The sequence below is a fragment of the Athene noctua genome, chromosome 5 (assembly GCF_965140245.1).
Source record: "Athene noctua chromosome 5, bAthNoc1.hap1.1, whole genome shotgun sequence".
Lineage (NCBI taxonomy): Eukaryota > Metazoa > Chordata > Aves > Strigiformes > Strigidae > Athene > Athene noctua.
Window position 1 is genome coordinate 7,934,607 of NC_134041.1, and position 27,459 is coordinate 7,962,065.

The 27,459-nt window shown below is 37.1% G+C and overlaps 1 protein-coding gene across 1 annotated transcript in view; it reads left to right on the forward strand.

The window, feature by feature from the left end:
* Positions 1 to 27,459, forward strand: part of FAF1 (Fas associated factor 1) — a 170,695-nt gene that overhangs the window by 94,018 nt on the left and 49,218 nt on the right. Inside the window, exons 9-12 of the mRNA XM_074906243.1 lie at positions 15,936 to 16,031; positions 17,729 to 17,855; positions 18,790 to 18,853; positions 19,777 to 19,858. Of these exons, the coding sequence (XP_074762344.1) occupies positions 15,936 to 16,031; positions 17,729 to 17,855; positions 18,790 to 18,853; positions 19,777 to 19,858 (369 nt within the window). The remainder of the gene's footprint in view (positions 1 to 15,935; positions 16,032 to 17,728; positions 17,856 to 18,789; positions 18,854 to 19,776; positions 19,859 to 27,459) is intronic.

The window sequence follows — 27,459 nt, forward strand, 5'->3', positions numbered from 1 at the left end:
TTTCAGGTGACAGAAAGATGCACATGTTATCTCCAGCTAGCACTGAGATCTGAGAAATTATTTGCAACTTGTCATGGCTGTTTTCTTAGTGCTTTGAAGGATCTTGCTGAGATGTTACGTCTCTAGATACAAATGCAGACTTTCTATTCCAGTAACCTGTTTCTGATAGGTAACATACTACTTCTCTAAATTCTTTTTCATAAACTCCAGATTCTATCTCCCCATGGAGTAAAGGCCACTTTTTCACCAGATCTTTGAATTTTCAGTTGTCTTTTCTATGATTTATCACATTCTCATAATTTAGAATACATATATTTAAGGAGCTGAGTAAAATTTTACATTTGTTTACTTTTTAGTATCACATTATGTTTTGAATTTCTGCTATTTAATTTTGTGACTTCTTTTGACAGATAACTTTAAGGAAAGTTATACACCCTCCTGAACCAGTTGAAAGCTGTTTGCTTTAATTCCTGGTTTTCCAGGAAACCCCTATTTTACACTGCGAACTCTGTTTCAAGTGCTGCTTCTCCTGTAAACTGTAAAGGGTAATTGCATTGTTAAATAACTGTCACGTTTTATCTCCAGAATGTCCATTTCAGTGAGCTTGCCAAGTGCATTATGATCTTTTATAATAAAGACTCAAAAAGCCACATCCATTGCTGGTATAAGACAAACACCATCAACTAAAATTGCATCAGGATTCTACCAGGAGAACTTGATCCCATTTCTGCATAACTTATTGCAATCAACCTTAGTTTTGTAGGAAAGGCTGGCAGCAAAATTTCGAGGTTACAGTTAGCAATTAATTAATTCAATAATAAGTTCTATTGTCATTGGAATTTTAAAGCATAAGGAAGACCAGCAGTGCTATAGACATAATTATTTGTCATCTTTTACTGCTTTCCTCTTTTGCAAGAGATTGACAAATCTGCTTGCTCTATTGAGGCAATGTTTTTAGCTGTTCCTGCTTTGAAACTTATAGACATGATAGTTATTTTTATTAAAAATTACATGTTCATAAAACTCATTAAAAGAAGTAGAGTTCAAAATTAGTAAAGGACTGGCTGAGACTGCTACTTTTATTTACCACTTCAACGTTGCTTCCAGTTTCTGTCTTTATATTGACAGAACCTGCAAATCAAAATGTGGTAGGAGTGACCATATGTATAGAGAGAAGTATCAGTAGGATAGATTAAAGTAGTCCAGATCCTGAAGTACACCACGAAACAATGTATTGGTGAAGTATATTATATATAAATCTCTGTTCCACCTCTCTCTTCGTGCACAAGAACTGCATTGGAGGTTTTTGTTTCCCAACAGAGGCAGATGCAGGAACAACTCTTCTTCCTGTGAGTTTATACCGAAGTAGTGGTAGTCTTCACTGGAGGGAGTTTTTGCAGGACCATCAGTGTCTTCCTTTCTCTGAAGCACCTAGCTATGGACTGTCACTAGCTGTTACAGTCACTGGACGTTGCTAGCTAACTTTGAAGTAGCCTCTTGTCTCCTTCTGCAGGTATGCAGGTTGCTTATCCTCTGAATTCCTCTGGGCCTGATGCTCCTCTGGGCTTTCCTCCAAACCAGTTATACATTTTGCCATGTAGTAATAGCACCTTGTGTACATTAAGCTGTATCCCACATTTCATAACTGAGTGCTTTTGCTCTCGATTTTAGAGGTCTATTGCTGGGATAACTCCCACCTAACAAGCTGGTTTGAAATTATGCTAAGAAAATTCTTTGCTGATCAAATTACAGTCAGCCAGAATTTAACCTACAACTGTATTCTGTTTAAAAGTTTTAATTCTTTACACTTTTGGAGCTTCGTCTTAGAGATCTCTTTGTGCCTTCATCAAATACTGTATTGTCACAGAAACATCTCTGAATGATGATGATGTTTGGTGGAGCAGCCCTGCAGCCTGTTTTTGCTTGAGCAGGCAGAGTTCCTCTCTCAGGAGTACTCCCACAGGGCATAAGACAGTAGGTGCTGGGGTACCTGGAGTACTAGGTGAAGAGAGAGAGATACTTCAGATTCAGTTCACAGGAGTGGTCTTATTTAGGTGCTCTAACTCACCTTGCAGAAACTGAAACATTAATTTTGGTGCCGTTATAGAAAGACTACATTTACTTCTTGTGCTGCTGAGAGAAGCTAGCAAGAGCCATTATCAAAGACTCCTTTTCTTCTCAGTCATTTAATAGTAGCAGCTTCTCTTTTATTCTGTGCTCTCGGAGAGCAGAATAGGAAGTGATAATCTCCTTGGAATACAGCAGACACCTGTTTGATAAGTGGTAATTGCATTATTCCTGGAGGATTATCACAGTGGTGCTTGTTTCTTTGTAATGAAACTCCACTATAAAAGCAGAGCTTCGCTTCGCTAGAAGGTGTATGAAAATCCATTGCAACAGATTGAAGGTGTTTAGGACTCTGTAAACAGAGTTTCACTTCAAGTGCATGATGAGTGGGCTCGCTGTGTAATAGCAGAAGAAAGCTATGTAAAATTACAGCATGGCGTTTGCTGTTTGTACGTGAGTGAGAATGTTTCCTATTGCTATAACTTCGCTTGGGGGTTGATCTAGTTGTATGCAGAGCATGATATAATAGTCTCAAATGCTTCCTTTAAAAAAAAGTGGTATTTAAATAATGTTAAATTAGTCCATAAGTGCTTAGAATGGAGCTGATCTGGTCCTCTGTGGGGAATTTTTTGTTAAAATCCCATAAACTGTTGATAAAATGTGGAACCAAGAAAATATTAGTTGATAAATCTATTTTAGACAGATAACTAACTTCCTCTGCCAAACAAGAGAAGAGCTCTGTTTTCAAAAGCACTTGCTGGACTGAAGTCCTTTTCTGAACGTAGTTACTGCCCAGTGGTCAAAACATAGACCTGAGACAGATTTGTAGCTCTGCAGACTTTACTTACGACATTTCATAAAGCACTTCACTTAAGCAACTCAAGCCTTCTCATTTCTAAGAGGAGACCTGAGATTTAATGCTGAACTTTCATAAAAGTAAAAGTAGCTACATGGCCTCAGCTGGATTTCAGTAGAAACTGGCCACCTTATTTTTGTTAGATGGCTAAGAAAATCCTGTCTAAAATGTTGGGAATGTTTCCTGTTTGTCTAGTCCTTAGGGGTCTCCAAATAGAAAGACATTTTATAAATGCTTAATTTTTTAGTTACTTACGTTCTTTATCTTTTCCTTGTCACACTTGAAGCTATCATACATCAACCAAGCACATTCAACACGTAGTTATACTGAATGAATTAAATTGATGCTTTTTAGCTGCAACTGCCCCATCCCAACAATTTACCATTTAGGAATACTGAAATGTTATTTGGTATTAGTACAATTAATTATTTCTAGTTTTGAGCCTTTTTCCTTTAATTGAAGAGGCTAGATACTCAGTACTTCTACTGATGTAAAGAGTTAAAGGCCTTTTCATATATTCCAGGTAAGAAAAACAGAAAATAAGAAACTATCATCATTTTCAGAAGCTCATTTTTAGAAGTCAGTAACACCATGTTTTCAAAAGGCTAACATTGCAAAAATCCAGTTCCTTGGAAAGTGATATCCAGGAAGAAGAGGCAGCATAACAAGCCTATCAGTGTTTGAACCATTTGTTGGAAGCAGTGTTGCTAGCACAACTGCTTGAAGTCTGCCAAGGAATTATATAGTGCTGGAAACATATCCAGGCTCTCTTCTGTTTGCCATCCAAAGCACTGTACAATGCTGTGAAGTAAATGGCATCCCACCATAGATCAGAAACGTGCCAAGTATTTGGCTGATACTCTTTGTGAATGCAAAACAGTTCCCAAGATGTATTTGTGAATATCTGTGGGCAATATGTGATCTGGATGAATCAAAATGGTTGTTGGCTTATACTGTTGCTTATTATTTCCCTTACAATTGTTTCTTACCTTAAAAATCTGTTTAATGATTTTTCTGTCTCTTATGAATAGTAAATAATAGCAATTTGTGATCAGACTTAGAACAATATTATTATACCCTGGTCTATGACAGTTACACATTTATGTAAAGAAAATATCAGAAACCTAACAGTTTGTTTCAACATAGAAGCGAACAAATGAAACAGGACAATGTTACTACCTTGATTACTTTTCAGCCCTTACCCTGTGAAGAATTTTGAGGAGAGGAAATACAGGAAGATAGGTTAACTCTGTTTAGTGTTTCTGCAATTGTTATGAGTCTGAATCCAGGTTCAATGCAGCTGAATTGTTCACAGTTGCCATTAGAGTATCCACAGTAAGAGAAAGCGGTATCACAAAATACCGTAACCAGACTGCAGACCATGTGATGGTCCACAGAGAACTGATGGATGAGCGGATGCTGGCATTTTCCCACGTTTTCAGGTACTAGGGGGATTCTTGTCCTTTTTTCTTAGAGACCTTTTCTTTTGTTTATCTTGATACTCCTCTTATTTGGCAACATGAAATGGATTAATGCTTTGACTCCTGGTATTTATTATCACCCAAATACAGACTCTCTCTAGTTTGGAAAATGTTGGGAATCCCTGTTTATCTATGAATAACACTCTTATTAGTCATAATAGATCATGTTTTGGTGACAGAATATTTATTTTTGGTTCCTGAGACATTGAGGAAAGTACAGTGAGTTATGACCCATTCCCGGGCATCTATGCTTTATAGATCCATTCACACAGGTGTATTAATAAACTCACTTAACCAATTTACATGCATAAGTTTTAACCACTGAGTAATTAGTGAAAGCATTGCTGGGGAACTAGAAATTTGGGAAATGTGTCATTATTTGCATATCAGTATAAAGCAATTACTAAATTAAAGAGTGCACGTTGTGACAAACATGAAGCTCCTTTACTGTTACTTTGTCAGTGCACATTAACATCAACTTGATGTGAAAGCCTGGCTTTCTCTGCGTGAACTAAAAATCCTAAGGCAGAAGTACACAATGAATCACCCAGAGTTTGGAGGCTAGCACGCTGAATTGCCTTGGGGTTCAGACCAAGGAAAGAAAAAACTGATGTAAAAGACCATTGAAAAAACGTATCAGTGGAAAGTAATTAACTCAAGATCCACAATTAGCCTCATGGTCTATACTTAACTGTGTTCCAGGTCTTTCAGCGTTTATTTAATTCTGTTACCCTGTGTTTCAAATAGCTGCAAATGGCTTGGCACATTTTTCATCCTTTTTAATATTTACGGTTTTTGTCTAAGAAGAATAATGAGCTCTGTAAGTGATCATGGGTATTTATTTCAGTCTCTCAAGTATATCTCTTTTAGTAGAATCTGTTGTACGAAGAAATATCATTTTCCTTTTGTTTGCTTTAAATATGTTTGTGGTTTGAAGCAACATTAAGTACTACAGTATCTGTCCTTCTGCTTTAATTCATAACTAAGCTTAATCAAATGAGAAATAATCAAAACCGGGGATAATTTTCTCTTTCATTCAGCTAACAAACAAGAGCGATAGCTTCGCAGTTATGCAGCTGGTGATTAACAGCAACCATAGCAAAAATTGGCATGTGTGCTCAACCAGTATACCAGAGCTGTGTGTTCCCAGAGGACCGGCACAACTTTTTCTCAAGCTTGTACAGAAACTCTTGGTAGTGTTTTGTGAAGCTTGCTTTTCCGTGGTTGTCGCTGTGACTCCAGCATCCCTTATCTGGTGTCTGGCTCGAAAGACACAAGTGGCCTGCTCGCTGTGCCACGGGCTCTTCTCCAGCCTCCCCCCTCCCACCCCATGTGCTTTTTATTCACTAGTCGATTCCAGAGCATCTTCACCGTGCTGTTGCCTTCAGCTCATTGTGTAAAGATCTCCCCGGGTTGTGCCTTTACACTGCAGCAGGAGGAATAATACACGTACGTTTAATATGCAGCCTTTTGGAATAAACTGCAGAAGAATTTTTGAGAATTAAGCAAAGCAATCTCTTAATCCTAATCTAAAGAATTTAACCCTTTTTTGGACTTTATTAATATTTAAGACACTTCTTTCAGTTCAGACCTTTTTTAACTTTTGGATTCTGTGTTCTAACTCTAGCATTCCTTTGTGATTTTAATCTTCATTATAGTTCAAAGATCTACCATGGGAACATCACTGAAATCCCTGGAATGAATTTCCTACAACCTGTGTTGACAGGTTTAAATTACGCACTCTGACACTGTTCTTGTGGCTGGATTAGAAACTTTTTTTCAAGTTAAACCTGCGATAAGTAATTGTCACAGCGCGCTGGCACAATGCTAATTTGAAGTGACGTGTCCAAACTGGCCTCAGTAACATGAAGAACCCTAACAGGTGTGAGGGGTGGATCTTCCCATGGGCCCTGCTGAACTTCTAACAGGGGAAAAATAGTAGAAAAAGTGAAATGAACCTTGAATAAAGCTGTCAGCAGTAATTATCTCAACAACACTTTGTGAGGAGTTAAAATAAGCATTGCTGATTTATAACCTGAACACACTCCACCCTAGAGATTTTTTTCATCCAGTTAGTGTTTAAAATGAAATGTTGAATACCTGTCAAGATTTTTTTTTTTAAATTTTTGTATTGAAGACGCATAATGAAAATGAAGTTATTTTCCAGAGGAAGTTAATTTCAAGGGCTGTCAAATTTTTTAAACTCTTCTGTTCATTTTAATATTTGTACAATAGTTTAATAAAATAAACAAACCTAGAGCGTACTTGACTGTTTTTCCCAACTAATGCTAATTGATGTCAGAAGACGAAGTGGCTAATGTAGAATTTTTATTGTTGTTCAAGGAGATATAAGGCTTTACATGATAGGAGATGAGTTGTGGTTGGTTGATTTTTTTTTTTTTTTTTTTTTTAATTTACTGAACTTGAGTAGCAGTGTCTTGTTGACCAGTATAGATTGAAGAGAGCCCTTCAGTTCTGTATAGTAAAACTCTGAGTCTCGTAATTAATTATGTACTACAAAAAAGCCCTTGTTTCAGTAAACTTAAAAAAAATGTATTTGATAGGCTTTTTTAAAAATTGGAATATACCTTCATTTTACAGTGGGATACTTGCTTGTTGTTGCTATAATAACACTTGTTTTAGATGTATTTCAGTATGGATAGAAGTAGTTTTACAGTCTGTTACTAATGAAAGAATTCTTGCTAGCTTTGAGAAAAGAGCAAAACATAAGACAAACAATAATTGGCAGAAAGCCTTTAATTCCTTGAAGTTTTAAACACTACTTTTAAACATGAACATGTGTGACTTCTTAAATTATGTATCGCTTTGACTTTGTGAAATTGTATACTGAAAACAAGATAGATTATTTAGAAACCACTGTTTTCTTCAACTGTTAGTATAATGGAAAACTTCCCACTCTTATGTTTCAAGTGTGGAAGCAAAAATTCCTCTGCCATCATTCACATGCTCTACCTTTTCGTCCCCCCTTTTACGCTTTGAGTTTTCCTATATGCCGCATTAACTTCCACCTCCCTTTCACCATACAAATATTCCTTGCTTTATGGTTTGCTCGCTTCTTTAATCTCAAAAAGGATAGGTTACAAAAGAAAAATGGAAAACTAGTGAGCTGGGAACAGCCTGAACAATGGTAAGCAGAATAACTTATTTTTCCAGGCATTTCAAATAGATTGTTTTATAATTTTGTTTCTGTGTCTTTTCTGGGGGTTAATGTTACGTTGAACTGGTCTGCAGTCCCCTAGATCACTCTTGAGGTCTGAGGCATAGGCCTGTGCCTTCATCTAGCCCTGCTGAAAAAGTATTTCTCTCTGATTTCCCATTCTGCTCAGTTAGTATGGTAATCTTTTTGAACAGGGAACTTGTCTAGTGAGGAGAGATGACATCTGGTTAGGCTAGGAGAAATGAATTTGTTTGAATTCTTCTGAGATCTGCTCATCAAGAAGAAGGGATTAGCCATTATGAATATGCCTTGCAGACATCTAAACTGAAGTTTGTCTAGACCAGGCAGCAAGAGAATTTCTCGCTTATCACAATGTTACCTACCCTGGCTGAATGGGTAGAGAACGGCTTGAAACTGGAGATACAGAGAGGCTCCTTTGCCGGAGCCATGCTGTTCAGCCAAGATGTAGAAAACTGATGAGTTGTTTTGTCTTATTACTTTGCTAATCCTGGTGCACTTGGGCTGTGAAAGTGTTTGATCCCCAATATGCCACAAACTCAACTGGTAGTACCATATGCATGTAGAATGTAACAGAAAAACCAGGACAGAAATGTTCTTAAACTTTTTGTTACTTCTCAAACTTTATATAGTTGTATTCAAACAAGACCAGATTTTTTTTTCTTACCTTCAAGAAAATGCATACATACATACATCTATAGTGTCATTGGCATTGATCATACTCAGAGAATTAGCTTATGCTTTAACAGAAAGTCAGATAACAGAATACTAAGTTTAAGATGAAAACTGAAGTGCTTGATAAAGCTCCTTCCTCACCCCTCTATCCTTACCCCTTCTCTTACCTGATGAGAGGGAAAAGGCATCATAGTAATTAGTCCTACAAGAAAAAGGAGCAAATTATTATGGAAGTGAAATTTTCACAGTGGAGACACCTGCCAGTCATTGAGTATTTTGCTATGGGCACCTCTGTCTTAGGTTATTTTGAATAATTGAGCATGGCATGTTATGAAATGTACTCAGTCATGTTTGTTTCTTTATACATTAGCCATGTATCAGTGAGTAAACCAGTAAATGAAAAAGCTAAGCAATGCACATTTTGAGCACAGTGAAAGGGCTGTCACATGGAGTATTTGAACCAGGATTAGGTTTCGGTCTGTAGGCAACAGTGTGTTCATTTCTGATTAAGAATTTCTTGTGTGATATATGTGTATTTATAAATCTCCACCTGGGTACTACAGCCTGATATGCAACCTCTGCAAAGAGCTCTTGTTCAAGTGATGACCTCCTGATTTATAAATATTATTTTGGGATATCATTTCTGTGTTTGTTAATGTATTTATTTCTAACATGAAACCACAACTAGCTAATATTGACAGGCTAGTTGCGGCCAGAGTACTAAACAGCAGCCACAAATGTCTGTTAGATTTCCGAGTTGGTATGTACTGCAATAATAATTATCCAGGGTAGTTAGAAGTTTGTAGTTGTGGTAGAATTCACCTTTTAAAACAGCTCTGATTTAAAGACTATTCAAGCTTAGCATGAATTTCTATTCTTAATTAATTAGATAATTTTTTACTCACAGTGACTTTACAACACTTTTAATAATACTCTGAATGGTGCTCACATACTGCTGCTGTTTCCAGTGCAAAAGAAAGGTTTTTGGGTTTCAAGATGTTGATATAATCTCTATCAAAATTTGACCTCACAGGGTGAGTAATAATATTTTTGGCATATTTTTCTGGAGATAATCTTCTTAAGCAGTGCACTGGTTGTACAATGGTAACAGCAAAGGTATAAAACGTTCTCAAACCGATACTGAGATAAGAGAGCTACTGTAGTTACTGACTCATGGAGGTTGTTCATCCAGCTACAGTGTGCTAACAGCAGATTTATCTGCAGCACAAACAGATACTCTGTGGGCTTGATTTTTGCTCTTGCTCACCAAGAGGAAAATGGGCATTGCCAGTTTTCACCAGAATTAATACTGATACCCAGAACATTAAGTGTAAATCTGGAAGTGATTGGATGTGGTGGTCTGAAGCTATTGCGTTACCGAGAGACAGATGGGAAAGGCGCTGCACTGGGTGGAGCACCTCGTTGTCTTGGGCTAATTATAAGAGCTACAGCAAACAGAAATTAGAGATGCCAGCCTGAAAGGTTTGGGATTAGGTAATCTGAGTGTTCCTTGATTGCTTTAGATTATAAAAAAACAAAAGGCTAAATTATACAATTTGTATGCGAAACATGCCCACCCCCACATTTGAATATATGCACGTTTTAATTCTATCTGTTCAACATTATAGAGTCTGAAAGGATGCATTAGAAAGCATGTACTTTCTTAGCAGTTACACATGGAGTGACATCTTTGGGAAGGTTTCTTTCTGTGGCTTCTTCCATGCAGATGTGCTAGTGAGTGCAGCTGGAGATCTGGAACTATAATTTTATGTTAACTTTTTTTCAGAATTCTGGAACTGGGGGGCAAGTTATTAAGACTTCATTTTGCCTAATATACTACAAGCTGGCTTTAAGTAGGACTGGGAATTTTTCTGCTTTTTATGGAGAGTCAAGTGTTGGAAAACATGCTTTTTTTTGTACACCAAAATTTTGTTTGCTTACCTTATCTCTGAGTATTAAAGTCAGAAAACGTGGATTATTTTCCCTTGCTTCAGGAGGAAATCATGCTATGAGAATTTCCTCAATTTTCTACTGAAGTAGTTTATATACAGCCAAACATAATCCTGTGTTAGAATTATGCTAATTAAATCATTCGACTGATTCGTAGCAGTCAAGTAATATAGAAATTACATTTCTGTTTATGATCTTTTTACTTTATATTAAAAATCCGGCAGGTATGTCCACTGCAAGGTTTTGTTCTGGTTTAGGTTTGCCATTGTCAGTTAATGCCTGTTGCTTCATTTGCTGTGCATGAGAAAGTGAAATCTGGCATCACTGACTCCTTTCTTTTGCATATGGATAAAGTGTTCTGATGCCTTGTAAGGTTTATAGTTTGAATTTCTGAGAGCAAACGATCAAAAATCTCTAGTTTATGTCCAAAAATTCATATTAGAAAATATTTTGCCATGAAAAAAGCCACTTCAGTGAGTCAGAAAGATTCTTCATTGGAGTAGCTCAAACAATAACGATAGTTACCCTGTCACGGTGACTGAAATTGTTTCTCACTTTATGTGGTCTTTTAAACAGTCAGAAGCTGTTTTTTTACAATTGGCAACTACCAGGTTATACAGCTAAAGGGCTACATTTAATAACTTGCCCTGGTTAACAGGACCAGTGGTAAGTACCTGTATGGTTAGATAAATGCATTAATGTACATTAAAGCAAACCAAACAAGCGGAACTCCCACATACTCCCAAAACTCAAAACTCTCACTACTCTTGTAGCAATCAAATACTTAATGAAGAGCACAAAATGAATATTCCTACTTTCATTAAACATTATCACTTATGCTTGCTTGTTTTCAATGGCTCTTGTTAAGAGAGCTCCATCCTTTTAGAGAAAGGGATCCTTTGATGCAGGTATCCTGTGCACAACCTCTCAAGTCATGCCAAAGCAGGTCCATTACATATTTGTGGCTCTCATCTTCTGCAAGGTGACATGTTTTGCAGGCTTGTCTTGCCTACTGCACCTGTGAAACTCTGGAGTTCCTGGGGAAGTTCCCTGCTGCTGCTGACTGCAGTAGGGAGTTCGATTTGCTCTAGAGATAGCTGATAGAGAAGCTGTTCTGAAGATGACTGACTCTCTTGGCAGCAATTTGGCAGGTCATTCTCCATCTCATCCCTTTGGAAAGGCCATACTTTGCAATGATAAGCACTGGGAGGATAACAACAGCCCTAATGGGTAAGTGTAAATTATGTGCCTCAAGGTCCTGCCTATTTTCGTACCATAATTTATTTTCTAAAGTATGTTCTGACTTAAAATACAGGCAGCTTAGTGGGAAAAAGAGTTTTCTTAAAGTTTTATTCAGATTACTGGATTGCTAAAGAGGCTTATGTCTGTATTTACATGGAGCAAAGAGCGAGTGTTTCCAAAATCACTGTGACAGCTGAGGACGAGGAAGAGGGGCTAGTTCTTTACAGGTTATTGCTTTAAGGTGACCACTTTGAATGTCCAGCTATATTCTATAAGGTATTAGAAAGCTCATGCAGCTTGCCTTCATGCTTTCCTCATTAGATACAGTTGCCATTAGAAGCCGTTTTGAAGTGCTGTTTTTCTCCATCAGCTTGTGGCTGAATACGAGGAAGACCAATTTGTCATATTCAATTACTATCCTGATGCACTACACCCAGTTTATAATTTTTGTATCAGCTTTTCTCAGTGGAGAGAGTTCCATAGTTCTCTGCTGGTATAATTCTTTCATGTTGCTACTGCTGTTTGTCTTTCTCAGATCTTCAGTGTCTCGATTAAATATCTCTGGACTGGTGGAAGGGGTTGAGTTTACTCCTTCCTTTGTAATTTCAGAAGACTGCAGCAGTGCCAACAAACTCTAGAAGATTGAAAACTCAGGAGATTATGGACTCGTAGTTTTTTCTATTATTCTGAGTATTCTGAAGTTACATGCTATTAGTGATTTGTTTCACTGCAGACATATTTGTATCATGAAATATTTGAAAAAATACTTTTAGATTGTTCTAAAGCATATTTCTAGAAGCTTCTACATAAAAACGATGCTTTCTAACAGGCAGAGTGTTGTTCAAAGCACTCAGCCTCACTCTGGATTTGGCAAATATTTCTAGGTTGATCTGGAAAGTTCTTGGCAAAGAATCCTGCACATTTGGATAAGAAAAGATGTTGCTTAACTTTATCCCCCAATTATTATTGCTGGCTATTGAAATACAAATCATCTTACACTGAACACTTACAAATAAATTCAATGTCTTAGTATTGGAAGGCACAAGTGAACATTAGGCTTATTCCTTTTCACTCTAAGTTGTAAAGTTTGGCAGCAGTCTTTCTTTTAGTAATTAAAATACTATTTCAGGTGTCCTTTGTGCACTTTTAGTCCAGGTCGTACCATTACCTGTTTGGATGCCAGTAGCAATCGTTTTAATGTCTGTGCTGTCTCCTAGAAGTGTTTTCCTACTGCCACTTTCCTTGGATTGTTTTGAGGCTTCAATTTTATTGTTCTTGTCCTTAAAAAAAGCTATAGGAAGCCAAAGAGAAAGCTTTTTAAACTTCCAGCAAGCATGACCAGTCTATACACAGTGATGGACAAGAGATCTGGCTTTTCACTAAGTGCCCTGTGCAGCTTTTTACCGTGCATTTTGCCCGTTTCTGATTCTGTTTCACTTTTCACCTTGTGGACCTTTCATCTGTGAGACCTTCTGAGTAGGGACTTTACACATGTGTGGATATACTACCTAGAAAAATGAAACAACCTTATTTATTTTTTCTTTAATGTATTATTTATTCGATAATCTGTCAAGCTCCTCATTATTGGTGCCAAGAGTACTGCATATGCATCTTTCACTGTCTCTTCTTGTGCACGTGAAAGCCATCCAATTCAAACTATCGTACTCACCTAATGGTGATTTTCATGCAAGAAAAAAAAAATATTCTGAAAAGTTAGCGACTTACGAGTTTTTTGCACAGTCAAATAGGTTCATGAGTTGAGGTTGTGGGTAATTGGGTACTCAGACTACAAACCAGCATCTTCAGTTTCAGAGTTCCTAAAATGATTTTATCCATTCCCATGGGAAGATGGTTGTGACACAGCAATTTGTATATCTAATGTACTGTAACCCTGTTTGGGAGTAGGCAGATTAAGTACTTAGAAAGAAAAAACTCTCCAAAAGCAGCCTGACATCTAAACAGTTCTTGCCACTGAGACGCTTATGTGGCTGCTCCCATCAGTAAATTGGCCTGCATTCAAAATATTTATAGAAGTTGAGGTTTGCTGTCCATGGCACCAGACTGAGCTGCCAGGAAAGTAATCTTTTGTTTTAGTGTTGATGTTTTTGTAATTTCCAAAAAAAAGATTAAACTTTTTGGTGCAAGAGTCTCTCTCTCGAGAGAGGAATGTCGTCTTTATTTTAGAATGAAGATAATTCTAGAAAAACATTCATGCTGCTAGATTATTGTGAAATGAAAAACAGAGCTTCTATTTGTGCTAGCCTTTCCCTTGCAAAAACTTCTCAAAAAAACCCACAAAAAACACCACAAAACCAAAGGGGAGGGTGATTTCTCACACAAACGTGCACCAAAAACCAACATTCCAGCAACTGTCTTGAGAGTAGGATGAAATGTGCTCTGATGTTGAACCCCTTCTGCTGTTAACTCATTTTTGAGAGACGCTTTGACACTATAATATAGGGTTGCAAATTGGAATTGCAACACCCTGCTATTGGGCCAAGTGATGAAGCAGCACAATAACTGCTTCCTTGATCTTACCACTCTTTCTTTAATGTGTATGTAAAAGATATCAGGAGCATTTCCAGGCATCTGTCAGGGTATTTGATGCTGTTAGATAAGGAACTTCAGTCTGTGTGTGGTTAGTGTGCATGTGTGTATGTTTTACCAGTATTTTATATAGTGTGGTAACTACAGGGCGAAGTTTCAGGCTTTATAACTGTTGGCTTTTGTTTATTATTAAAAGCTTATAAAAATACTAAACTGATGGATTATGACTGAGAATACAGTTCTTACGCTCTTGTCACAGGAGTTTCATAGGTAATTGGTCTTGACCTGTATGTCGTCTCTAATATTTCACTTGCTTCAGAGTATTATTACTCACTTCCTTTAAGATGATAGCTAGGCTTTTTATGCAGCTAAATTTCTGTTTAACCTTGCTATGAGAATGTGACAGTAGGCTAGTTCAGACAGGTTAACATTCATTTGGTAACCAGCCTGCTTAATCAGCCTGCTTCAACCTGCAGCAAATTAAATCTTTGTGAGTTCTAGCAGACAAGCAATAAAGTCATTCTGAATTATGTATAAAAATAAATGGGGTATTTTCAGTGCTCATGGCAGTAAATGAACTTTAAGGTTTATGATTTATTCTTGGATTTTTGTTGAGGATGGCTGAAATTTATTTTACCTTAATGTTTTTACAGTCTAATTAGGATGATGCTGTATTTCTGAAATACTTAAGTGTCTCATTCCGTGCCCTGCAAAAATTGTAATCGTTTTTATAGGATCTTTTCCTGTCCTCTCTGTGCTTCTTCTGAAGGAATCATTAGAAAGAAACAATATTTCAAACATACAGCCAGAACTATCTTTCTCCATGTCACTAAGAATTGTATAGCATCAAGTATTTTGTCATTGCCAAAATGTACCAGCTATCTGTATTTAAAAGCTATTCGTGTTGTAAATTTAGCCCACATGTTATCAAGATAGGGCTTAAGTGATTCTGAAGATTCTACTTGTCATCAGCCTCGCTTGACCAGGACTGATGTGCTTTCCAAAAGAGGGCAGAAGGCCAGTGTGTGAAGGGTGCTTGAAACGCATGGATGACACAGACGTTTATGATCATAGAAGAGTGGATAGTTGTCATTTTTAATCATATCAATTAGTACATTTTTAAATGCAACGTAGGATCAAATCTTCAAATATTATTTATGTGTGTTTGCGGGCATCTAATAATTTGGCTTTCAAATGACACTGGCTTTTTTCCATTGTCTTGTTAGTTTTAAGAAGTTGACATGTAGACATACAGCAACAGGCAAAAGCACTGTTTCTGTTGGCACTGGTTAATGAACTATCCTGTCTGTGCTGACTGTAGTTTCACCAGCACTGTTGGGTTTGTGTGTGTCCTTGTTCATATGAGAAACATGGCATGTGCCTTTGACATTAATAATGACCAAGATGTACATTTTTTTTTTTTTAAGCCATTGTGATTGTGTCTTTTACAATATTTGATGATGAACTGTTATATTTCAAGATATTTTTTCAAGATGACTTAACTGGTTTTAGTTGTATCAGTACCTATCATCTTCACTTTAACAATTGCTTATTGTTTAGGAAGAAAAAATTTACATTTACTTCATCAAAGCATAACACTGTAAAAGATACCACATACAAATAATTGTTCAAACTTCAGTACTGATTTAGGAGAAAAGAACAATTCAAGACAGTTTTGAGTTTGCAGTTCTATTTAGTTTGTTTTGATACTCTGTGCATACACACCTGTAAAACTCAGTTTATGTTTCTTTGAAAATTTTTATGTAAAGAATTGTTTTAGTTTTTCAGGCTTCTTTCTTTATAATTTGTTCTGCAGTGCAGTCTTCAAACCTAAAAGCAACCTAAAAAAAAAGAAAAAGAACAACAAACAACCTTCAGTTGAGACTATGCCTTTAATAAATTATCATTGCTTTGTTTGTAGATGACTCTAGCTGTATCAGGACTGACTTTTCCTTGCCATCGACTTACAGTTGGAAGAAGATCTTCACCCGTACAAACAAGGGAACAGTCAGAGGAGGTGAGAACATCATCTTTATTTTATCAGTATGCTCTAGGAATAAGCAGGGAAAGCTCATTCTGCAATAGTCACAGTTCCTCCTGTTGTCAAATATGTCAGTAGAATTACATCTTAAAAGAATCAATTACAATTCCTGTAACACATAATTGTGACAAAGGAACTGGCTAAATGAGTCATTGAAGAAAAAGAGGAAAAACAAAGTAATCAAGCCGCAGTAAGCATTGAAAAATACTCCAAATTAAATAGAAGCTGGAAACATTTATTTTTAGTTTTAGCAGAAGGACATGTTTGCAGACTGTTTATAGATGTTTAGAGTTTATACTCCTGTTCTGTTGTTTCTATTAATAGTTTGGGTCAAAATTTCCAATGCCTTTGTCCTTCCTCAAAAGAAATTTAATATAAGCAGTTTCCCATTTTCCACACTTTTTTCTTAGCGTTTTGTTTAGAGAACTATAGCACACAAGGTTTATCTTGCTGAGCAAAAATGATGTGTTTCAACCTTTTGGCAAGACATAGCTGTGAGGTACAGTCAGGACACAAGCCTGGATATATGTGGTTGGGTAGCTGTTAAAAATTAGAGGATGGTCAGACAATGTTGTTCTAGCTATACCTGTACCACTTACAGGTTAAACAGATGGCTATTTTCTCCTGGGGTCTACAAGCATAACTATGTATCGTTGCTGCTTTACTTCATTCTTTCAAAATTATCCTACTGAGTTTGTTCGCCTTGTAGAATTTTCTTGTTGACTAGTTCATTCAGTTCATTATTTTAAGTTCTTTATGTGTAGCTGTCATAGAGAGAGACCCAGCATGTTTAGAGCTCTTTGCTCCTCTTGTGGTCACTTGCACGCTAGAACTGAAATCTCACGTTCCAGAACATACTTTGTTGCACCTTCAGGGATTCATGTAGATTTTCTGGAGTATACTATCACTGTGACTTCTAGGTCAAGTGGAGCTGGAGTAGTCATTCATGAAAAGAAGTCAATTTAGAGGCAAGTTAACACCGAATTGTTAAAACCAAGGTTTTCCTGAGCTGTTTGATGTTTCAGAGGACATGAAATCCAAAAGATCTGATTGACGGAGGGAGTTTGGAGGCACAGATGGGACCCTAGCTCCTTGACAAAAATGTTGATTTTTCTTCTTTATATTGGTGTGCCAAATAAATCAGCCTGTCATTCAACATGCAGTAGTCTGGTGTGCCAAGTTAGGACTACGGGTGCTAAATTTGTCTGTTGGAGACTGCAGTATGATAGATAGGTACCTTCCCCCCCCCCCCCCCCCCCCGCCCCATGTGAGTATTGCTGAAGTAGCTTGTATCTGGCTGCCTAAAATTATTGGTAGATTGTGTGGCTTTTCCCACCCTTTCTTATGCAGTTAAACCAGCTGCAGTACTGTTAAATGGAAAATAGCATTAACTTTGGATAAAATTTGCTCAACTGTGTATACAGAGACAGTTCCTTAATTATTTAATAATGCATTTTGTCACATAATATTGGTCTGTCAACAAGACTTCTGTTAAAAATTAGGTCTTACTTATAAAAAGCAGTCTGCAAATGCTGTATAGTAAAATAAAATGCAGTATATCAAGTGCTTTTATAGAAATGGGTAAGTATTTTTCACTATGATTTTCATATTTCACTGAAGGTGATGTCTGTAATAGAGGCTTATGGTGGATTTTATTTTTCCTTTTCACATAGCAATGCACTGATGTTCATATGGTTAGTGACAGTGATGGAGATGACTTTGAAGATGCTACAGAGTTTGGAGTTGACGATGGAGAAATGTTTGGAGTAGCATCATCTGCCTTGAGGAAATCGCCAATGAGTAAGAGTTGACAGTTAATTTAGAATTAACTGGTGATTGTACAGCAGTAGTGAAGGCAGAGAGGTATGATGGATCTGCATAAGAACAAACAGGAAAGTCTCTTTTGATAGGAATGTTATGTCTGATGGATGTGTCTAATGAAAATACTGCAAACATAATTGGCAGCTTCCTTACGGAGGAAGTTTTTTAACATGTTTTCATCTTACAGTTGAAGAATAATAATTAAACTAAGAGAAATTATGATCTTTAACCAAATGTTCCTGTAGATAACTAGATTTCTGCTTCCCTGTTTTGAAAATTCTACAGATTTTAGTTTCAGCATCTTGTGGTGATTAATATTTTTAGTAATTTACATTAAACAAGTTTTCCAGTGATTATTTGCCCTTGAATTATGAAAAGGTTTGAGCAGGAACAGTAAGTTACATCTTGTATGAAAATCTGTAGACTTCTTGTTTACTTTAGGCTGGCATTAGTGTTATTACCTTAGAAGTTTTTTGACAGCAAATATATGTAAAAATATGGAAAACTTTTGGACATTTTGTATAGGAAGTTTTTTTTTAAAAAAAAAAAAAAGGAAAGAACAAGATAAGAAAAGTAACTAGCAATATAGTGGGTCAAGCCTTTCAAGTTGGTCCTTTCATTTTAATGTATTAAAGTAAGTCCAGAGTGTTAACTCTGAACAAGTGGTATATCACATTACACTGGACCCAAGGATTTTACTGTTTGGAAAGCCTGAATATATTCATGAGAGAACCTGGAAATTTCATGTCATTCCAAAGGTTCATAGTCGATAGTCTTTCATGAAATTTATATGATCTCTTGGTAACCACTTCAGTAAGCTGTCAACATGAAAAATCTATGAAGTAAGTGAGTTTGCATATTAAAATCTATTTCCATAAGCTTGCATTTCATTTATATTTTTCATTTTTTTAAGTGCCGGAAAATGCTGAAAATGAAGGAGATGCCTTATTACAATTTACAGCAGAGTTTTCTTCAAGGTGAGCTTAGCTTAGGCTAGTCATAGTGCAATTCTTGTTACAAACTAAGTAAAATTTAGTCAATAATGAAAATAAAAATAAACTAACTGTACGTATTTTCTTGTGGGATCATAGGATATTTAGGCTAGTCTAATTTATTTTGAGCTTAACTTTGTTAGAACTGTTTCTGAAATAAAATTATTTCTCAGTCCAAGTTAGAGTGACAGATTCTTGTCTTATTTGTCTCTAATTAATATAATTACTTAATTATGAATTATGTCAAGGTCCAGAAGGATAATGAAGACTCTGATTATGTATAGTAATTTAAATATGATATACAGGAAGAGAAAAGCTGAAACTTATTAATATTGAAAAACATATGCAGAGTAGCATTAAGAGTTTTTACAATAATAAAGTGGTTGGATAAATCTCTACTTCTTAAAAAATACAAAAATGTTGGTTTTTTTAACTTGATACCACCAAACCGTACTTTGTTAAACAGTTGCCATGGTTCCTCAAACAGTCAGAATCTGCAAACTAATATACTGCAAAGTAATGCAAAGTTTATATGCTTTCTGTTTTCACTCCTCTGTGATGAAATGTTCATTTATATGTATGAGATGTGTAATACAAGAATAGCCTTCAATTAACCTTTAAGAATATAATGTTATGATTGAAAAATTATGTAGAAGTTAAGGTGTCTATGTATGTAAACAGAGTTTTTAGAATAAAATTTGTAAGGTAGTAGTTAGTTACTTTGAGCTTTTGAATGTTGGGAGACAGATGGCTTCTAAATATTTTCCTTCTGTCCTTTAAAAGTGTAGTACTTCATCTTTCTAAAGGTTTAGCCAATACATTATATTTACAGAAAATATTAAGAGGTAGAATGTTGAGATTACTTATTTTTGTAATTTCTTATTAATTTGAAATTTTATCTTGAATAGATACGGTGACTGCCATCCTGTTTATTTTATCGGATCATTAGAGGCTGCTTTTCAAGAAGCCTTCTATGGGAAAGCTAGAGATGTAAGTGTGTATTAAAACTACTCTAATATAGGGGAAAATGGAAATCACTGTAAATGTTTCGTATTTTTTTTAAAAAAGGTAAACTACATTTTGGAGTTACCTTGGTTTCATTGTTTGCCAAGTTACACTCATCTAGTTGACTGACTAAAATACTTAGCTTGGTTGTTGAAATTACAGTGGATAACTCATGCTTCCTAATCATTCAGGCTGTATTTTTATTGGAGTCCTTTAGTCATCAGAGCTACTCTTTTTCTTTTTTTATTCCCCCTCCCTCTTCTTCCTGAAATAATGGTGTCCTAGCACCAGATAACACTGGCGGCGAGTCTTGTGGTTGACAAGTTCAGTGTTGCATGTTGGTAACTCCTTTGAAGGATGGCTAATGAAATTGTAAATTTAAATTGAAAGGTCTCTGAAATACAGTGCGCTTTTTATTTTCTTTGTACAGCCTTCATCTGCCAAGTAAATTCCAGTATTAAGGTTTGGTTATTTAGTTTTTCTGTACATCCAACCAGACATCTCAAGTTTCTGTTATTCCATGCACAGTTTTAAAATCAGTATTCTAATAAAATTAGAATGAGGATGGTTTATTTAAGTTTTGGTGACTTGATTCACTAAGGAGAAACCCAAACCCCTGCATAATTAAGCAAGAGATAAAGCTGAAACACAAACAAGAAAATCATGCTGTTTAAATTTGCTTTTTGTTGTCTTGATAGATCTTTAATTTTAAAATGAAGAATGTTTTGGCTTCCTTTAGTTACTCATACTGGAAGAAGAGCAATGTGATGTTAGGGGCTGTTCTGCTAAGTGTGCAGTGTTATAAATCTACACTGTATAGCTTAAGCTATCATATGCTTCACATGTGAGCACACTCTAAGTTTAGTATTTTCATGTCTCTGCACAAATTTCAGAGCATAAATGTAAACATAATAATTCAGTGGCAAAGTATTAATTTATAATAAATCATTAAAGTGGATCTTAATGCATTTTTAAAAGAATCCCTATTAATTCAACAAGAAAAGTGTTTAAGAAGTTCACTTTGTGCCATCTCATCAGAAATGGTTGACAGCGTATCAGTATAATAATAGATGAGAGCCCATTAGGAGCTTTTGTAACTATTTTTTTTTAACCTGTAAATCTGATACTAATACACTGCAGTTTTTTAGTGCTCAAAGTACTTCTTACACTCCTTGCATAACACATCTGAAATTCATGTCATCCTAAATTTTTAATATTTTGCAGTTTATTAAGACCAGATCCTCCTCAGGATAAAGTTATATATTTAGGAAAGTGTTATTTTTGTGTCTTTTTTCTTTAATATTTTTTTCTGAAAATTGCCTTAATTTTGGAAAGCTCTTCCTCCTACCCTGTGGAATGACATTAGATTTATTATAACGTTCTGGCTTTAAATGAAGATATGAGAATGTATAAGTGCCATTTATTTTTACTGCTTTTATTCCTGCTACAAGCAAGTTTTCTCAGTACTGCCTCCTGGAATTCACAACTGAGTAAAGGGATACATTATTTTATATTTTTATAATTGCATTTAATAAAATAATTCAATATATGTATCAGTATAAGAAAAAAGCTTTAGGAGAAATTGCAACCTGTATGTTTTGTCTTCTAATTTATACTATGGAGGGCACTTAATTTTACCAGGGCAACAGATGAGCTTCAGGCACCAGCATTCTTGACTTGAAGTGAGAAATTGAGTTCCAAGAGTAAATAAAAACAAGATTGAAGGTTTAAATCCTCTGCTAGGCTTTTTGAACTTATATACTCATTAAATGTTTATTGGAGTGGTGGGATTACGAAGGATTTGGGTAGCTTCATCAACTGGTATATACTTAATCACTAAGTAAAACACTACATTTGATAGAGTGTTTCTCACGATGCCACACTCAATCCATCTTAATGAAAACCGCTTCAAACTGATTTAATTTGAGAGCACTTGGCAGCTTGAGTGCTCAGAGATCTTGGCCTTTTCTTGACAAATTCTCAATGCTGTCCTGAGCAGAAGGTGCACTCTACAGTTCAGGTCTATTGAGACAGCCATCAGCTATGTTTTTAATCTATATTGTGGATACTTTTTCCCTAAAAAAAAAAATCCATTATAAATGAACATGAAGCTTTTTTGCAGAAATATTTTGATTTGGGTTACTTTAAGAAAATTAATTTCTGTCAGAACATGTGTTTTAAACATAGATTATGGGTTTAAATTCTTTTCAAGAAAATAGGTGATGTTCTGTTAAATCTTAATGTCTTTTCATGTGTTGGCAAGGATGGTAATTTGTAGTTGTTTAAGAAAATGTTACTTGAAAAAGAAATACCTTATTGAAAAAGTTTAGATATTTGTCTGTTACTTAACGATTTGTTTAGCTTTTATTATTGTACCTTTTCATTTTGGGTCTTTAGATAGTTAAGATTAACATACATGATGGGTTATCTTTTATCCTTTAGAGCAAGTGCTACCATGGTAGTGCCAGTTTTAAGCAGGACAGATGGAGTGAGGTCAAATGTAGCTCTAGTTTAAAACCTGTATATCTCTTCAGCACAAAAATACAATAGCCAAGATAGAGAGCTTTGCCTTTAACAACTGGTGTTCTTGGTCCTTGGCAATGAAATCCCCAGTTACCTACTGCAGCCTGATAGTTCAGGGCATTGTGTGTTCATTTCCAAGGATTACTGTATATAAAAATGAGAAAATATTTTAAATATTTTTTTTTAATTGGGTCAGGAAGAGAGAGACAGGTTTATTAAATTAACAAGTAAATTCTTCTTTTGTGAAATTCATAGAATAATAGAATGGGTTGGGTTGGGTGGGACCTTAAAGATCACCCCATTCCAACCCCCCTGCCATGGGCAGGGACACCTTCCACTAGCCCAGGTTGCCCAAAGCCCCGTCCAACCTGGCCTTGAACCCTTCCAGGGAGGGGGCAGCCACAGCTGCTCTGGGCAGCCTGTGCCAATGTCTCACCACCCTCACAGGAAAGAATTTCTTCATTCTATCTAATCTAAATCTGCCCTCTTTCAGTTTAAAACTGTTACCCCTTGTCCTATCACTACACCCCCTGATAAAGAGTCCCTCCCCATCTATCTTGTAGCACCCCCTAAGTAATGAAGGCTCCTCTAAGGTCTCCCCAGAGCCTTCTCTTCTCCAGCTGAACCCCCCAACTCTCTCAGCCTGTCCTCACAGGGGAGCTGTTCCAGCCCCCTGAGCATCTTTGTGGCCTTTTCTGGACCCACTCGAGCAGGTCCGTGTCCTTCTGCTGTTGGTGCCCCCAGAGCTGGACCCAGCCCTGCAGGGGGGTCTCATGAGAGCAGAGCAGAGGGGGAGAATCCCCCCCCTCGCCCTGCTGCCCGCACTGCTCTGGGTGCAGCCCAGCACACGGTTGGCTTTCTGGGCTGTGAGTGCACATTGCTGGCTCACAGTCAGTTTTCCATCCACTAATACCCCCAAGTCCCTCTCCTCAGGGCTGCTCTCAACCCACTCCTCGCCCAGCCTGTATTTGTGCTTGGGATTGCCCCGACCCATGGGCAGGACCTTGCCCTTGGCCTTGTTGAACTCCATGAGGTTTGCCCGGGCCCACCTCTCCAGCGTGTCCAGGTCCCCCTGGATGCCATCCCTTCCCTCCAGCCTGTCGACCGCACCGCACAGCTCGGTATGGTCGGTGAACTTGCTGAGGGTGCCTTGATCCCACTGTCCGTGTCACCAACAGAGATGTTAAACAGCGCTGGCCCCAACCCCTGAGGAACACCACTCGTCACTGCTCTCCACTTGGACATGGAGCCATTGACCACAACTCTTTGAGTGTGACCATCCAGCCAATTCCTTCTCCACCGAGTGCTCCATCTGCCCAACCCATGTTTCTCTGATTTAGAGACAAGGATGTCGTGCGGGACGGTGTCAGATGCTTTGCAGAAGTCCAGGTAGATGATGTCAGTTGCTCTTCCGTCATCCACCACTGCTATAACCCCATCAGGGAAGGCCACCAAATTCATCAGGTGCAGTTTGCCTTTAGTGAAGCCATGTTGGCTGTCATCAATCACCACCACCTCTTCCTCTACTTATTGTGCGAATTGGAAAGAAGCATTTCTCTGTTATATTACTTCATGAAGAACAATCTTACTCTTGCTGAGATACCTACACTATCTTAGAAATACCTAAACCAGATGCCATGGAAGAAATCTTTTAATGGACAGTTTTGAACAAGATGTTTGGGGAAGGTTTCTTTGTGACTGAAAGCAGTTTGTGGATTCCCTGTGTTTTGAATCTGTGGATTCCTTGTGTTATTCATACAAGATCTTAATCGCTATATTGAATGTCACCAAGCTCTTTACTTGAATAATACGAAACTATTTTATTTTACTGGAACTTGTTTGCCTTTTTCATTTTTATAGGTGATTGCTACTCTTTTATTATGAGAAAACATAGACATCTGCTTTACCTTTTCAGGAGCTCTTATCTTTATATACCTCTGTTGGATCACCTCCTGCTCCTCTCTCAACCTTTTTGTCCACTGACTTTTAATAAATATGTGAAACATCTCTCTTAGCACAGATTGGTATTGTCACCTCAATATATATTCCTGCATACTGAAAATGAACCTTGTTTTTCTTCTCCTTGAATTCTGTCTTTTAGGTTCAGTTTAGTGGCAGCACCATCCCTCTCACATATAGGTATTTCATTTTCTGAGTACTAGAAGAAAGTGTTGTCTTTCCATGATTTGGCATGTTCAAATAAAAGCTTCCTCCCCCCGTGGTAGCAGAATATTCCTTCATACAGGGCCTTCTGCGGTATCATTTTTATCTGTGTAACTCAGAAAACTGTCCCTCGTTATTATTTCAGCTAATTAAGTTCATGCTGAATGTCATGCAGAAAAAAGATTCACAATTATTCTGATTTCTCTTACAGCACATTATAGAAGCAGCACTGAGTGATCTCCAGTCGTCTTGTTTCATTAGAGGAGAAATTTTAAGTCTGTCTTTTAGATGCCACCTTGTATAGAGAGAGGTGCTGAATTCCAATTGCAGAACAGCTTTTTGGTTTAGTCTTTGTCATGTTTTTTTCTCCCATTTATTCCCTAAATACTGTGGGGTGATGTCAAGGAGCACAGCTTCACCATCACCTTTTACTTTGACTCCAGGCATGTTTCAAATCAAGTCAGATTGCTACTCCTACATTTTATAAGGGGTTTGATTATGTTGTGTATCCTAGGTGTACTTTGAAAATGCATCTGCACTTGAGCTGTCTGAGGGTCCTAGATGGACAAATTACTACTTTATGGATTCCAATTAAAGAACCTGAACACTAATCTACGTGGTCTGGTTGAAACTGTAGGGGACAGGTATAGAAGTATAACTCTAGGTTCTCAGGAATAGTAAAGCAGCCACACTATGGTAGATGTCAGTACATAAATTCCAGTTAAGTCCCATGTTAGTCACCTACATTTTCTTTCCAGTCTTGCCTGATATGTGTGTTAACAGTTCTGTCCTTTCATTCTTAAATTATTTGTGGATAATAATTGTTTAGAAATTTTTGCTACAACGTGTACCAGCTTAGTAGTCTCTCTGTGTGCCTACACACCCTTTATTCTTCATATGTGAAAAACAGCTTCATCTTTCATATCTGAAAGGTTAGTCCTGGGTATGGGTCTCTCTTCAGCATCCTCTGTACTTCTTATTTAATAATGGAAGTTTTTAAAAATTGTCTGCCACATTCTACACTTCCTCCATTTTCAAAGCCCATGATTTATAAGTATTTGAGTTTGGTTTTAATTACTGTATATTCTTTGCATTATGTAAGGTATCACTACAAGTTCAATTGATTGAAATAGAGATACAACAGTATAATAGATCAAATAGTTGGAAGATGAAAGTAGACTAAATCAAGCTTAAAATAAAACACACCTTTACCTGGGAGAGTGGTTTGCCATTTGAACAGCTTACTGTGGTTCATATGGATTCTCTGTCACTGGATTTTTGAGACTAGATGTTTTACTGAAAGATAAAATTACAGAAAGATTAAATTAGGAATTAGTTTAGGGATGTCTTATGCCATGTATAATGCAAAAGACCAGATCTGAAGATTACAGGGATCATCTCACTCCCACCTTAGGAACTTGTGGGGTACAGTTTAGTTCAGTTCCTCTTCTACAAGGATAGAGGCTGGTTAGTGCCCCTTGTCTCTCTGTTTTTGGTGTCTGTCTCCTTTTGACTGGTGTGGGGAAATTTAATAAAGCTTATCTTCAGCAGGTTTTGTTCTGTTATGCGTAATACACAGACAAGGCTTCCTATGTATCTCCATCTGCCCTATTCCTGCTTTGATCCTTTTCAAAGTGGAATAAATTCAAAGCTGTTTTTGCCTTGGTGATGGAAAAGGTTTGCATTCTGCTTAGGAAGAAAAGGATTGTGGATGATAGATAGCTGTGTCCAAGAAGGCTGATCCTATGATCTGCAAGATCACCTTAGACATGTGGATCAGACTGTACACTTCAAAGGCAAAAAGATGTGCAAATGTGTCCCGTTGTTCATTTGAATTAGCTCTCACTACAAAAAAGCTAGAGGAAAAATTAAGATCTTGATTCATTAGCCTACCAGCTTGAAAGAATATTCATGCTTCTAGTAGATGTTAGATCATGAATATTTTTGTCTCAGTCATTACTTAAATTTGTAAACCTGAGATTCAAAAATAACTATTCAGGTCTGTGGTTTTGCTGACCCTTCTGAGTGTATTGCTTTCTCATTCAAGTTCATATTCTTCTGAGGCGTTGAAGTTATTCACGTTATTAGGAACTGGTTGAGAAGCTTGGATATCCCATTACCCAGTGATTATCAATTTAGTCTCATGAAGATCTGTGTGTGTTTCTGCCTCAGTGACAACTTCTTCATTTCTTCTAACTTTGTACAAAGTGCATTAACTTTCCTGAAGTTCAAAATACAGAAATGTGCAAGTGGATGGCATAGCTGTTTTGGTATATAGTACAGATCTTTAATGTGTTTGTCTCATGGGAGTGTGCCTGCACGTTCTGCACGTTAGATCTCTTGTTCAGGTGCATCAGTTCATGTGGCAGGAGGCTGCTACACTTTGGATGATGTAGCAGTGAGGTTTCGTGGTGGAAGGCTCCAGCTGGGAGGGCTGTGGCTCTTGGGGGCTGCCCTGCTGCAGTGCAGTGTCCATCCACAGCCCGTGTTTTCTTCTGGGGTGCCATGTGCCAGGCATGTTCCATCTGCAGATCAGGTCGGGCAGGAGAAGGTGGCAGAGCTTCACTGCAAATCCATGGTGTGTGTGAGGCAAGGGAGCAGAGGCATGGCTGAGTCTCAAGCAGTCTGAATGCAACAGAGGTTGCAGAAAAAAATGCTCAAGGTCTGGATTTTAAAAGGTAATTAGCCAAGATGCTGAAAATAGTTAGCACTTCTATCTTATACCCTGTTTTCCTCTGAAATAAAATGAAACCTAGAGTTTAGAGTTCAAGCTTTGAGGACTGTTAAGTGTTATTGTCATTGGTGAGACTTACACTCCCTAGTATGCTTGTAAATCCAGGCACTTTCTGAAAATTCCAGTGTATGACTGCCTGGTCTTCAACATCCACATACCCTGAAAA